Consider the following 13,356-nt stretch of genomic DNA (forward strand, 5'->3'; position numbering starts at 1 on the left):
ACACCATTGTCTCTCTCTCACTGTCCCTCCCGTCCTCTGTGATTATCCCCACACATCCCTCACGTAATCACTGACATTACGCAGAACGCTGCTGTAACCTGCCGTCTGCATTCTGTTTACACCGCAGGGCAGACGGCTCCCTCTCCACAGAGCAGACGTGGGTGCAGACGGCATCAGAAAAACAGCACAATGATATCTCCTAGTGGTGAGAGGCAGGAATCTCAGAGAAAATGAGGTAAGAATAGAGAGGAAAAACACAGGAATGTCTGGGAGAATGAGACAGGACCGTCTGGGAGAATGTGGCAGGAACATTAGAGAGACTGAGGCACCAATGTCTGAGAGAATGAGGCAGGTATATCTGAGAGAATGAGGCAGGAACATTTGAGAGCCTGAGGCAGCAACGTCTGAGAGCCTGAGGCAGCAACATCTGAGAGACTGAGGCAGGAATGTCTGAGAGAATGAGGCAGGAACGTCTGAGAGAATGAGGCAAGAACGTCTGAGAGAATGAGGCAGGAGCGTCTGAGAGAATGAGGCAGGAGCGTCTGAGAGAATGAGGCAAGAACGTCTGAGAGAATGAGGCAGGAACGTCTGAGAGAATGAGGCAGGAACGTCTGGGAGAATGAGGCAGGAGCATCTAAGAGAATGAGGCAGGTATATCTGAGAGAATGAGGCAGGAACATTAGAGAGAATGAGGCACCAATGTCTGAGAGAATGAGGCAGGAACATTAGAGAGAATGAGGCACCAATGTCTGAGAGAATGAGGCAGGTATATCTGAGAGAATGAGGCAAGAACATTAGAGAGAATGAGGCAGGAACATTAGAGAGAATGAGGCAGCAACGTCTGAGAGCCTGAGGCAGCAACGTCTGAGAGCCTGAGGCAGCAACGTCTGAGAGAATGAGGCAGGAACGTCTGAGAGAATGAGGTAGCAACGTCTGAGAGAATGAGGCAGGAACTTCTGAGGGAATGAGGCAGGAACGTCTGAGAGAATGAGGCAGGAACATCTGAGAGAATGAGGCAGGAGCGTCTGAGAGAATGAGGCAGGAGCGTCTGAGAGAATGAGGCAAGAACGTCTGAGAGAATGAGGCAGGAACGTCTGAGAGAATGAGGCAGGAGCGTCTGAGAGAATGAGGCAGGAACGAGGGAATGAGACAGGGATGTCTGAGGGAACAAGGCAGGGATGGGAATTACTCACCGAGCTGGTATTGCAGGACGTATCCGGTCAGGACTCCATTTGCCTCCAGCGGAGGTGACCAAGTGAGAGTGACTGCATGCTTCTGAATAACTGTGGCCCTGAAAAGAGCAGGTTGATCTGGGACTGTAGACGAGAAAGAACAAGAGAGAGAGAGTTTATTACAGTCCCCTATACATAGATAAAAGAATACTGATCCTAATAACACAAACATTCAACCAGCAATAACCTTTGCACTAACAGCATTTAACTGATTGTATTTTATTTGCTTTACATATTATCTATTATTTCTATTATTTCAAATAAACATATTTAGGAATAGAATATATTGTTTACACACAACTGTAAATAACCAATTATATATTTAATGATAATCAATTCAATTTTTGATTATTACATCACAGTTTCTTTGCTATTTACAGGAGTTTGTTTTTATAAACTGCTTTCTGCATATTAAAATATACACCATTTTGTGACATAGAAAATTATTAATTATGTAATGTAAAAAATGTACACACACACACACACACACACACACACACATTGCCTCCTACCTCCCTCTGGAGTTTTGAAGTTTACTGCATGGCTCCCCGGTCCGTTTCCTCGTCCGTTAAAAGCCATGACGATGAGGCTGTACTCGGAGAAGGGTCGGAGTCCTGGGACCAGGGTGTGGGTTCTGTCCCCGGTAAACATCAGTGTGTGTTTTTCCCCGTGAGATTTTCTCGAGTCCAGCAGACTGCGTAGACGCCACCAGTTCACCTGCAATGGCAACAGAGAGCTTCTATAGATATTCTTTATTTCCCTTCTTCAAATTAGGAATTCCTAAATAATAGTTTCACTGGCTAAGCCTCGGTGTCCCTCTGGGAGTGAGCTGGGAGGGTGGAGGCCTTGCACAAGCTACATTCAGGACTCACTGAGTCTACTGCATACAGATCATCATTGGAGGAGGACACTAGCATCGCTATTGAATATGAGCATCTGACTCTATTCCGTATGTATACTATGGTGTTTTTCTAGTGTTCAGGACGGTGAAAGGATGGACACAATCAGTCGTGAATTTATTTTACGCCCGAGGCCTAATACACACGGGGACCTTTTAAAACAGATTTCTTTATGCTTTCGCTGACAAAACTAGAGAGAAAAGTCCATTTACTATAACACTGTAATGAACAGAGGCGTCAGAGTACGCTACAGAGGTACGGGCACAAGACCGGCGCCTGACCTCTAGTTGGGATAGTTTGGAAAGATGTTGTTGGAGAAGAACAGTGAGAGTTTTCATTTCTCAAGGACGTGGCTTTGTTGTTGAGTGAGCTGCTTCTCCGCACTCCTCCGCTGAAGGACAGAGTAGTGCTTGTTTTAGTAAAAATCTCTGCTTTTGTGGTCAGGTTTTTTCTTTTTAATATGGTTACATGTGATTTATCTTTCTCCCAGTGTCCGCGTGGGTTTCCTCCGGGTGCTCCGGTTTCCTCCCACAGTCTAAAAACACGTTGGTAGGTGGATGAATGTGTGTGTGTGTGTGTGTGTGTGTTGCCCTGTGAAGGACTGGCGCCCCCTCCAGGTTGTATTCCCGCCCTGTGTCCAGTGATTCCAGGTAGGCTCTGGACCCACTGCGACCCTGAACTGGGTAAGCCCTAACAGATAATGAATGAATGATTTTTTTCTTAACTTCATACTTAAGATAAAAGATAGTTCTTCATCAAAAATCTTCTTAAGAAGTTTTCTCTTAAGAAACATTATAAGAAAGATCAGCATTTTTATAGTTCTTAACTATTTTCTAACCCTACGAAAGCCTCACACTTGTTTAGAGCTGAATCCGGGGGTAAACCTCTGAAATGATGAATTTAAATGGCTCAATAACTGCCACTAATCCCTAATTTAATAGAAACAAAGACTGTTTTTAAAATTCTGTTTAAACATAAGGAAATTAATGTCAATTTACTTACTTCCTCAATCAGTTTTTTCTAGATCTTGTTTACTTAAATTTTGAACAATTTTTTGAACAACCTTTTCATCCATTTGTCTCTCAGCTGCACAGATTAAACTGAACGCTGGTAATAATTGTTGATTCATTCACTAATTCATTCATTCTTTGTCTGTAAGCCCTTATCCAGTTCAGGGTCGCGGTGGGTCTGGAGCCAACCCGGAACCATTGAAGGGGGTTCAAGTTCCTCGCAGGGCGAAACACACTCACACATTCACACACACACACTCACACCTACAGACACTTTTGAGTCACCAATCTACCTACCAACGTGTGTTTATGGAGCGTGGGAGGAAACCAGAGCACATCCCAGACTCCTCTTCACAGACAGCCACCTGGAGTGGTGTTTAAACCCACAACCCAAGGACCCTGGAGCTGTGTGGCTGCGATAGTGCCGCCCTAATGGTTGAATCAATTTTTTAAATGTTTCTCATGGCATTTATTAACTGTAAAATGCCAAAAGGCTTTAATTACAAATATCAATATGAAAATCTTATGAAAAATCCAATGACAATAATTAAGATCATCTAAAGACAATATTGCAAACTTAAGATTTTTCTAGACTTGCATTTAAGAACATTCTTATGAACTTAATATTATCTTAAGATCAATGTGAACCCCAGTCCTGAAGCAAGAGAAAAATCAAAGCTTTAAATGCTGTTTTTCCATTGGAGCTCTTTCACGGTTGTTAGGGGTCCCATTTTGTTTTATTATTTTTATTATTAATCTGAATATCATATGTTTAATCCTATTCTGCTAATAATAAAATAGGTGCTGCCTCTGGAAACCAAGCAAAGAAAGCATGGTCTGACTGTTGCACAGTGCTGTATAACACTGCTATGTCCCTCACTGCAGAAACAAGAGCAGAGCTGACAGGAAATAGTCAGAAACAGAAACGGACATCGGCCCTGGGCCTGAGGCTGCAACCATGTGTCGAGTGGAGTGATGTAGAGGGGCCTGGGGCACTGAAGACAAACAGAACAAAACCTGGGGTCTCACACAGGGTGGCAGACCCTTAAATGAGGGGCAAGAAAGCAGCAGGGCCAAGTGAGGGGGAGGGTTTTACCCTGTAGCCTCCGAGATGACCGTGCAGTTTGTCTTTGTGAACGCGGCTCCAGCTGACCTTCACCATGGTGTTGTTCACCACCTCCACCTCCACGTCCTCTGGAGCTGCTGAGGGAACTACACACACACACACACACACACACACACACAACAAATCAAAACAAAAGCTCCTATATAAGCCTCCTGGAGCTACATTAGCTGCTCAAGAGTCATGATGATGTCTGAAAAGCTTCACACAGCCAGGCCCGCAACAGACGTGTGGGGTAATTGTGCTGTGTGTGGCACTGCTGGTAATAAATACTTATGTGGAGTCACAGAATATCATTTCTGTTTTCTTCTCTTCTATTACCAGCCATAAACACATTTCATTTTCTAAATACAGCAGGAGAGTTTCTTCTATGTATAAATGTACTGTTTACTATTCAGAGTCTACGGAGTCTCATTCACTACCTTCAGAAAGACTAGACTAGGGTCTGGTACGACACAAAACAACAACAACAACAACAACAACCAGAGACATCGAACTAGGCAAACACAGCGAGAGAGAGTGTGAGAGAGAGAGAGAGTGAGAGTGAGAGAGAGAGAGAGATAGAGAGCGAGAGAGAGAGAGAGAGAGAGAGAGAGAGAGAGAGAGAGAGAGAGAGAGAGAAAATGTAGACTAATCCTACTACACACAGAACAAGTGACCTGAGATACCATCGGGAGGGCAACTCCGAAAGAAAACTGAAGGCAAGAAGAATAATTAGAGCTGAAAATGCAAATAGCTCAGAGCCACGCTAGCATTTCATTTGTCAATCTGCGGAGGGGTAGAAAGCCTTAGCGTGAGAAATGGTCCCTCTGTGTAGTATTTAATATCCTCAATAAGGCGAAACGGATCGCCACATCAGGCCTGGCGCGCGGATAATTGCGTAAAGCGCAGACAGTATTTTATCAGTGGGTGACTGGCCTCTAGGCTTGTTGATATTCCGTTGATATTCTTCTCACACTTGTAATGTACTTTGGGATGGGGGAGGGGGCTCTGTTTACAGAGCGCTGCCTATTTGCAGTGGAACACGAAATGAGAAGGTGGAGAGTCGGACTGTCTCTCTCTCTCTCTCTCTCTCTCTCTCTACACCTTTCCATTTGGTGAACACACAAAGCCATTCAAGAAGCAGTGGAAAAATACATCATGGTAACACAGTGGCTCCCAATCTGGTCCTGAAGTAGGCCACTGTCCTGGACACTGTGGTGATTTACCTGCTCTAACACACTCTTCACAACAAGATTCGAGAATTAAAATGAGGTCCTCTCCACTTTTAATTATTTAACTTAAAACTAGATACTGGACTGTTACATTAATGGCACTTTTCCACTGCATGGTATCTACTCTACTGGACTCTACTCTCTGTTTGGACCCTGGTCCCTGGTCCGTTTTCCACTACCACAGCTCCCCCATGGAATGTATACGATGACGTCACCAACCCTGTCTCTCACGGGAACAGCGAGCTTTGGAAACCACAACAATGGTGGCGGTAACGTTAAGCGGTGTTTACTCATGGTGTATTGGCGTGATGTTGTTGTTGTTGTTTGGGACTGAACACAGCTCCGTCATCAGTTCAGACAGATAGTAGAGTTTGTTCCTTCCTTGTTGCAGCGTCTGGATTCTCTCGCTGGATTCTTTCGTCGGCCACCGATCCAAGGAGCGTTTGAACCTCTTCACGGCGTAAGTTTACAAGCTGCCGTCATGAGTCGGATAAAAACAAACGTGATCTCTGCTGCAGCTGGAGATTTTACAGATGGAGAGTTGGTGCTGGTCGTCTGCATTGCGTGGCGTAGAGTGACAACTCTCTCTGGACAATCAGTGCTCTGTAAAGTTTACACGCCATGGTTTAGTCCCTACTCGGCTCGCTCTGAACCACGAGAGAACAGCCACTAAACAAGAACCCGCTTCCAGAACCAGGACCTGATTTACCTAATGGAAATGCAAGAAAGCTGAGTAGAGTCAGGATGAGTAGATTAGGTGCCATACAGTGGAAAACTGCCATACATTAGGTTGTTATTTGTAGCGCAGATATACAGCCCAGTATAGAGTGTTTGTGTGCTCCCTGTTGTGTCTCCGGTGTCGACCCGAGGAGGATGGGTTCCCCGTATGAGATTTGGTTCCTTCCAAGGTTTCTTCCTCGTGTGCTGAGGGAGTTTTTCCTTGCCACTGTTGCCCTGATTGCTCATAGGAGGCTTAGACCCAGATCTCTGTAAAGCAGCTTTGTGACAACCTTCTGTTGTGAAAAACGCTATATAAATAAAATGTGATTGATTGACTGATTGTTTACTGATGGTTCTGGCCTGGTGCAGGTCCAGATTTAGGAACGATTTTGGCCTCCCTACAGTTGCAGAGTGTAATGAATTTTTATGGTGGTGGTGGTGGAGGGGGGTTCCTACTCTCCTCCAAATGCATAAAGCAGTACATAGTGCGGTTTCTTCAGTGGTGAGCCCACAGTAGTAAGAGGCTCTATTCTTACTATTACAGGTCAATGGAGCATCAGAATTACTTTCATGCAAAAATCCTGCTGTTTGTTTTAATGAGCGACTGCACCATCATTGTGCCATTTAATCAAGCTTAATTAGCCTTAATTAAGAGCGAGGAAAATCACCACAATGTGCAGAGAACTAATAATATTAATAATAGTCATAAGGGTTGGGATCTCTATGGCATGAGCATGTGTTCATATGAAGCTGTGTATTATTTATATAAATGTACTTACAGTCCTCCCCAGAGTACGCAACCACTGTTTTGGGCTCCGGGGCCCAGCCGGCGTGGTTCTTGGCCTGGATCTTCACCTCATAAGGGACGAACGTTGGTGTGTTCTTCACCACAAAGGAGTGTCTCTTCACCATGTGCTCCTGCCAGGCCTCCTCCACACCCTGGCGCCGGTAGCTCACTTTATACTCCAGCCCAGGCCCATTGTGTTCAATAGGGGGCAGTGGCTACAACAGGATAAAACATGCCTTGAGCTATTACTGAATATAGACAATACACAGACAGTACATTTGTCTAAAATTTCTTCTGAAATAAAGGGTATTTTTAAGTATTTTGCCCCTCGTTTGCTGCAGTAACCACCTCCACTCTTATGGGAAGGCTTTAGACAAGGTGTGGGAACACTGCTGTGTGGATTTGATGGCATTCAATCACAAAAACATATGAAAGCCATTAGTTCTGGATTAAAAAAATCCCACTCCAAGTTATCCAGGTTACTGCATGGAGTTCCACTGCTCCACAGTCCAACGCTGCGGGCTTTTAAACTCCTTTAGTCCATGCTAAACATGTTTGCTCCAACACACTCCAAACCCAGCAGATGATCATACACGAGCCGCAACAATCAACTGAGTTAAAGATCCCTGAAATAGGTGTCAGAGAGAGAAGGGTCTCTAAGCGCATGTTTTCCCTGCTAGAGCTCTCAGGGCTGGACCCAGGGTGACCCCTGAGAAGAGGAGCGGTTTAATTGATATGTCTGAGAGAATGTGGCTGTGGCTGTAATGAAGCACATTCACTGCTATAGAATAACAAGCCCCAGACAAGGGTTTAGGATGCTGTCCAGCCATTGGTTAAACCACTGGACCACAAAGCGCTTCTAAAGAGTCGTCCACTTCGCTCTATGAATCAGAGACCCAGGGTCATTTGGGGTTAGGTGCCTTGCTCAAGAGCATATCAGCTGTGGATTTTGAGGGAGGAGTCAGTTTCCTGCCAGGCATCAACAGGAAAAAACGGTGGCAGGGTGGACAGAAGGAACAGCGTCTTCTCTTCCTTTAACATCCACGACTGAAGCATCACACACACACAAGGCATCGGGATACCACATGGGCACCTAACACCCAAATTCTCCCTTGGTGCTGAGGTGGATGCCTGCTGTGTGTGTGTGTAATTGGGGCCAAAACTGGGGGCTTTGTACCACTCAAACCAACACTGCATCACGCCTGGTGACCTCAAGCTCATGTGCAGCTGCTTCTTCATGGACCATCAGTGTCAGCGATGGCTGAAGGTTAAAGCAGCCGACGTTCAACTATTTTTGGCCATGTAGAGTATTCTGAGCTGGACCGGACCCCTGTACTCCATCCATCTCTGACCTTATTAAAAGAGCACTTTCAAAATCAAGAAGACGAAGAGCTTGAGCACATGGTTTTGGGGGTCTGCCGCTCAGGGTCGGGCCATGGACGAACACTGAGCATTAAACTGATATCTCTTAGAGATTGTGGCTGTAATAATGATGTGTTCAAGCGGTGAAGCACATTGTCTGCCAGCGGCTAACAAGCCTGGACCCTTTAAAACCTCTTCACACCTCATACGACTTCGCTGCTGGCTTTCAGCCATTCTCAGGTACAGCAGCTAACAAGAGCCTGACAAAATGTGGAGGAAAAATCTCGGCCCCTCCGACAACGGGCCGGCAGTGCGAGATTGAATGAGATACAATTATCTGTAAAAGCGTGCTATTAATAATAAGAGACCTCATAACTCCAGGAAGCACGGTTCTATTACCACAGCCGGAGAGCCAGGTAATAACCCAGAGAATGGGAGCGAATCATCTTTTTCAAATCGGAATTTATTACTCGCATCCTATTGCTCCTTTTACTTTTTAATCAAAGGCTCTGGGATGATGGCGGATCCCTGGATCACTTTCACAAAGGCCTTTGTAAAGTTCCCCGCTGTACAATGGGCCCGATAACGCCGCTCTTTATATGTAAACCTCCGGCAGGAAAACTCTTATCGATAATTGGAGCTAAAAAATTGATAACATTTGTTTGCTCTCTGCCTTTGAGAAGTAAATGGAATTCTATATCCTCTGTTTGAAAAGGGCCTTTTTTATCTGCCCACACCCCACCCACTCCACACCCCACCTCCCCCCGACTCCAAGGCTACAGTTCTTTGAAAGTTAGCAACTCCCGAAAGACTTTCAGAACACAGCGCGCGCTCCTACCTCCCAGTTGATATCCATTTCATGCGGCAAATGACCTTCGATCTTGATATTTTCAGGGTTCTTGTCAGGCGCTTTGGAAAGAGCAGAAATATGGATTTTGTCGGCGGTGAAATTGTTAGCGCAGGGGAGAGAGAGAGAAAGAGAAAGAGAGAGAGAGAGAGAGAGTGAGAGAGGGGAAAGAGAGAGTTAGAGAGAGAGAGAGAGAGAGTTGGGGAAGAGAGAGTGAATCAGACAGACAGAAAGGGAGAGCGTGTGTTGGGGAAGAGAGAGTTAGAGAGTGAATCAGACAGAGAGAGAGAGAGAGAGTGAGAGAGGAGAAAGAGAGAGTTAGAGAGAGAGAGAGAGAGAGAGAGAGAGTTGGGGAAGAGAGACAGAGAGTGAATCAGACAGACAGAGAGAGAGAGAGAAAGAAAGAGAGAGTGTGGGGAAGAGAGAGTTAGAGAGTGAATCAGACAGACAGAGAGTGAGAGTGAATCAGACAGACAGACAGAGAGAGAGAGAGAGAGTTGGGGAAGAGAGAGTTAGAGAGTGTATCAGACAGACAGAGAGAGAGAGTGAGAGTGAATCAGACAGACAGACAGAGAGAGAGAGAGAGTTGGGGAAGAGAGAGTTAGAGAGTGAATCAGACAGACAGAGAGAGAAAGAGAGAGAGAGTGAATCAGACAGACAGAGAGAGAGAGAGAGAAAGAGAGAGAGCATGTATGTGAATAAGATAGAGGAGATAAACGAGAGAGAGAATGTTTGTTTTTATGTGAAAGACAGACAGAGACCTTCAGGGAAGAGAGAGAGAGAGAGAGAGAGAGAGAGAGAGAGAGAGAGAGAGAGGAACACAGCGAGAGAGAAGAGCTCGGTGCTTTTGAAGAAAAGATTAGTGCTGCAATCAGTCAATTTCTCCAGTAATTCTTCACATTATGAAACAACTCTTAGACTGACACCTAGTGGCAGATTTCTAGTTCTGTTCTTAAGCTATGTATAGGTATAAACTGGTTCATTCAGGGCCTATAGAGCAATGTTATTCCTCATCTCAGGCGAGTAGCATGGAAAACCTTCAGAAAGATTCAATAAAATTGATACATAATCACTACTTTTTGGAGGTAAAAAGATTGCCTGCCTCTTTAAAGGATGAGGCGGGGATGACGTACCTGACGCCGGGGTCCTGTATCTCTCGCTGGCCTCACTGGGGCGTCCTCGGCCCACCTCGTTGACGGCGGAGACTCTGAAGCTGTAGTCCATGTGTCCGTGGAGTTTGAGTAAAGCTGAGTGATGGTTCCCTGGCACTCGCTGAAGCTCCTTCCAGCTGCCGGGCTGCCACTGATTCTCCTCATACTCAATGATGAATTCTGATTGGACAAAAGGTGGACAATAAAATAGAAGCTGAAATCACTCGAATAAAACAACAGCTTTCAAAAAACAGAGTGAATGTAATGTAACCCTATTAAAAACAGGACAAATTCTCCCTTTTTTCCACGAGCAAACACAGCTCTGGGTCTTAATGAAATATCTGTGACCAGCTTTGTTCAAAATACCACAAGGATCAAACCCCACAGCAGTGTTCTTCCCCTGTCTACACAGCCTTATTCAGAACGTCCGGTTTCAGTGCCTGTTCCTTTAAATGATAATGAGCCGCTTGCTGTTCACCCCGACTCCGAGCGCACAGCAGTGTGGAGCGAGGAGCAGGTTTTTAGCAGTTTTCGCTCTGATCTCTTTCTTTGTTTTTATTCAGTGCTCTTATTTCTCTGCACTTTATCCAGTAGTTTCTGACTTATGCAATATAAGGGATTATGAGCTGTTTTTTTTTTTTTTCGCTATGAGAAAAATGAATGTGGTAAACAAATCTCAGTGGGCATTGTACTATATTGTCCATGTTCTGGGAACCTCTGAGTAAGGAGGGGACAATATATATATATATATTAACTCATAGATATATTACATTATAACAGGTTTCTTTTAGTATATCCCAGACATCTATAGTGCTAAAAGACCACTGACCAACATGTTTTCCAATGACAGGAGCCCGTTCATCAGAGATAAATACTGGGTGGCTAATAAGGAGATCCAGGTCATGTGTATGTGTGTGTGTTAGATACTGTGGTGGGTGTGTTACAGGAGCCCTACTTACCAGTGATGGTGCTGTTATGGTCGTCTCCTGGGATCCACTTCAGCTTTACAGTCCTCTCTCTGTGTTCGGTCAGCACCACGCCCTCAGGGGCGTCCGGCACATCTGAGACCAGGGCACAAACACACTGCTTTCTCCAAGGACAGCAAGAAAAACTACAGCAAATACTTCAATGTCAAGGGCACATCTGACTTAATGGTGACTTAAATGGGAGTAATACTTCAATCTATGGGCAGGGGGCGCAAGAAATCCCACATGGCAGTAGTGAAAATAATCTTTTTGAGAAAACACAAATTGTATTGATTCATTTGCAACCCCAAACCTGATACAGCAGTTAGAGAAAATGAATGAATGCCTCATTTATAAAAAACATCACCCAAAATGTGATACTGTGGCTATCATCGAGGTCTAAGGATAGGGTACAGAAGTGGCTCTAAAAAAATAAGCCAATGCAAATTGATACCCCACCCTTCTGAACCAGTGGTGGATCATCATTCCTCATTAATTTCACTGTTCTCACCTATTTCTCCATCAGCGAGACACAGAACTCATAGTGAAAGTAAACTGTGGAGGGCGCTGCTGGTTCCCACTGCCACATGTGGCCTGTACTCCATTAACACAGAAAGGACACCTCCTTAACTCTCGGTAGTTTCTCCTCAACAACAATGAGGTCAGAAGGAAAAACAAAGGTGACTTTAGTAGAAGTCTCCTAGTGCTGAAATGTGTCTCCTGAGGCAAAGTACTCCAGTACTCTCACATGTCTCCTCTTGAGTTTTAATGGAGATCTCAGTAAAGTCACAAAAAACTGCACAGATTTTCCAGATGAACTAATCCCTACTATCTCATGTCTCATTTTTCTCTCATTTCATTACATAGCAAGCTATGAGCAATTAAGTTTTCCTCTGGGTGTGTGTATCAATCTGTATCGGTTGCATTTTTCAAACCGCTGGAAGTTATGGGAGGAGCCATCAGCAGATATTTTCTTAATCCGGATTGGCTGTAGGGGTCTGCGAGGCTCGTATGGACTGTTGTATGTGGTCAACAGTATGATTCTATTCCTGTCATATTGTCATATGTCCCCAAACTTTAGACTAGAGTGCCCACTGTATAAAGCATCATTAACTCCACTGTCTCACCTAGAACAGTGAGCCGAGCCGCCGCAGAGTCCTGATCCACTGGACTCCTGACCACACACACATAAACTCCCTGGTCTTGGAAGCTCACATTGACAATCTGAAGAAACTGGTCCTCCACTATGTACCTGTAAAGTATCAGGAAAAACAACACAGTGACCACAGCATACAATGCCCACACTAATGACCACAGCAGCTCTAAGATCTCTCACCTCACGCTCTCAGTGTCATTGAGAGGGACTCCATCTTTCTCCCAGACGATCTCATATTCCTCGGTGAAGGACTCGTCCACTTCAGCCTCACAGGAGAACGAAGCTGTGGTCCCCACCAGAATCCGCAGGTCTTTCAGGGGGTTCAGGATTCGGGTAGGAGCTGAAACACAGGATCAGATGTTTAATACTTTGGTAGAAATCAACAACTCAAAGTAAAAAACTAATGGAAAATGATTGTACTTTTTCTCAGATCATATTTCGCAAACCCCACAGCCTCGTTCTCCCTCTGTGTAAACAGCCCTGTTCAGAACGCCCGCTTTCAGCACCTGTTCCTTTAAATGATAATGAGCCGCTCGCTGTTCACCCCGACCCCGAGCGCACAGCAGTGAGGAGCGAGGAGCAGGAGCTCTGGTTTTTAGCTGTTTTCACTCTGTTCTCTTTCTTCTCTGTTTTTACTCCATACTCCCATTTTTAGGTTTTGAATGCATACAAGTGCTCCATAAATTTGTTTATTGCATCAAGATCTTTTGACTTTGTCATGAACTTCTATTTAAAAAAAAAAACAAAAAAAACAACAACTTTTTTTTACTAAATTATAAAATGCTCTTGTTAAAATTATGGCTTTTCTGTTGTTAGGGTCAGTTTCAACCCAGGTATAATTTTAAATCAGAAAACAAAAACAAGTGCCAAATCTGGACTCATAAACACAC

General features: G+C 44.7%; 1 protein-coding gene across 6 annotated transcripts in view; it reads right to left on the bottom strand.

Moving 5' to 3' along the window:
- Positions 1–13,356, bottom strand: part of chl1b (cell adhesion molecule L1-like b) — a 149,929-nt gene that overhangs the window by 31,353 nt on the left and 105,220 nt on the right. For all 6 annotated transcript variants that reach the window (XM_066663085.1, XM_066663086.1, XM_066663089.1 and 3 more), the window contains 9 exons: positions 12,647–12,806; positions 12,438–12,562; positions 11,305–11,406; positions 10,328–10,525; positions 9,186–9,256; positions 6,978–7,200; positions 4,238–4,353; positions 1,745–1,949; positions 1,194–1,316 (listed from right to left, as the gene is read on the bottom strand). In XM_066663085.1, the coding sequence (XP_066519182.1) occupies positions 1,194–1,316; positions 1,745–1,949; positions 4,238–4,353; positions 6,978–7,200; positions 9,186–9,256; positions 10,328–10,525; positions 11,305–11,406; positions 12,438–12,562; positions 12,647–12,806 (1,323 nt within the window). The remainder of the gene's footprint in view (positions 1–1,193; positions 1,317–1,744; positions 1,950–4,237; positions 4,354–6,977; positions 7,201–9,185; positions 9,257–10,327; positions 10,526–11,304; positions 11,407–12,437; positions 12,563–12,646; positions 12,807–13,356) is intronic.

This window comes from Hoplias malabaricus, chromosome 3 (genome assembly GCF_029633855.1).
Source record: "Hoplias malabaricus isolate fHopMal1 chromosome 3, fHopMal1.hap1, whole genome shotgun sequence".
NCBI classification, from domain to species: Eukaryota; Metazoa; Chordata; class Actinopteri; order Characiformes; family Erythrinidae; genus Hoplias; species Hoplias malabaricus.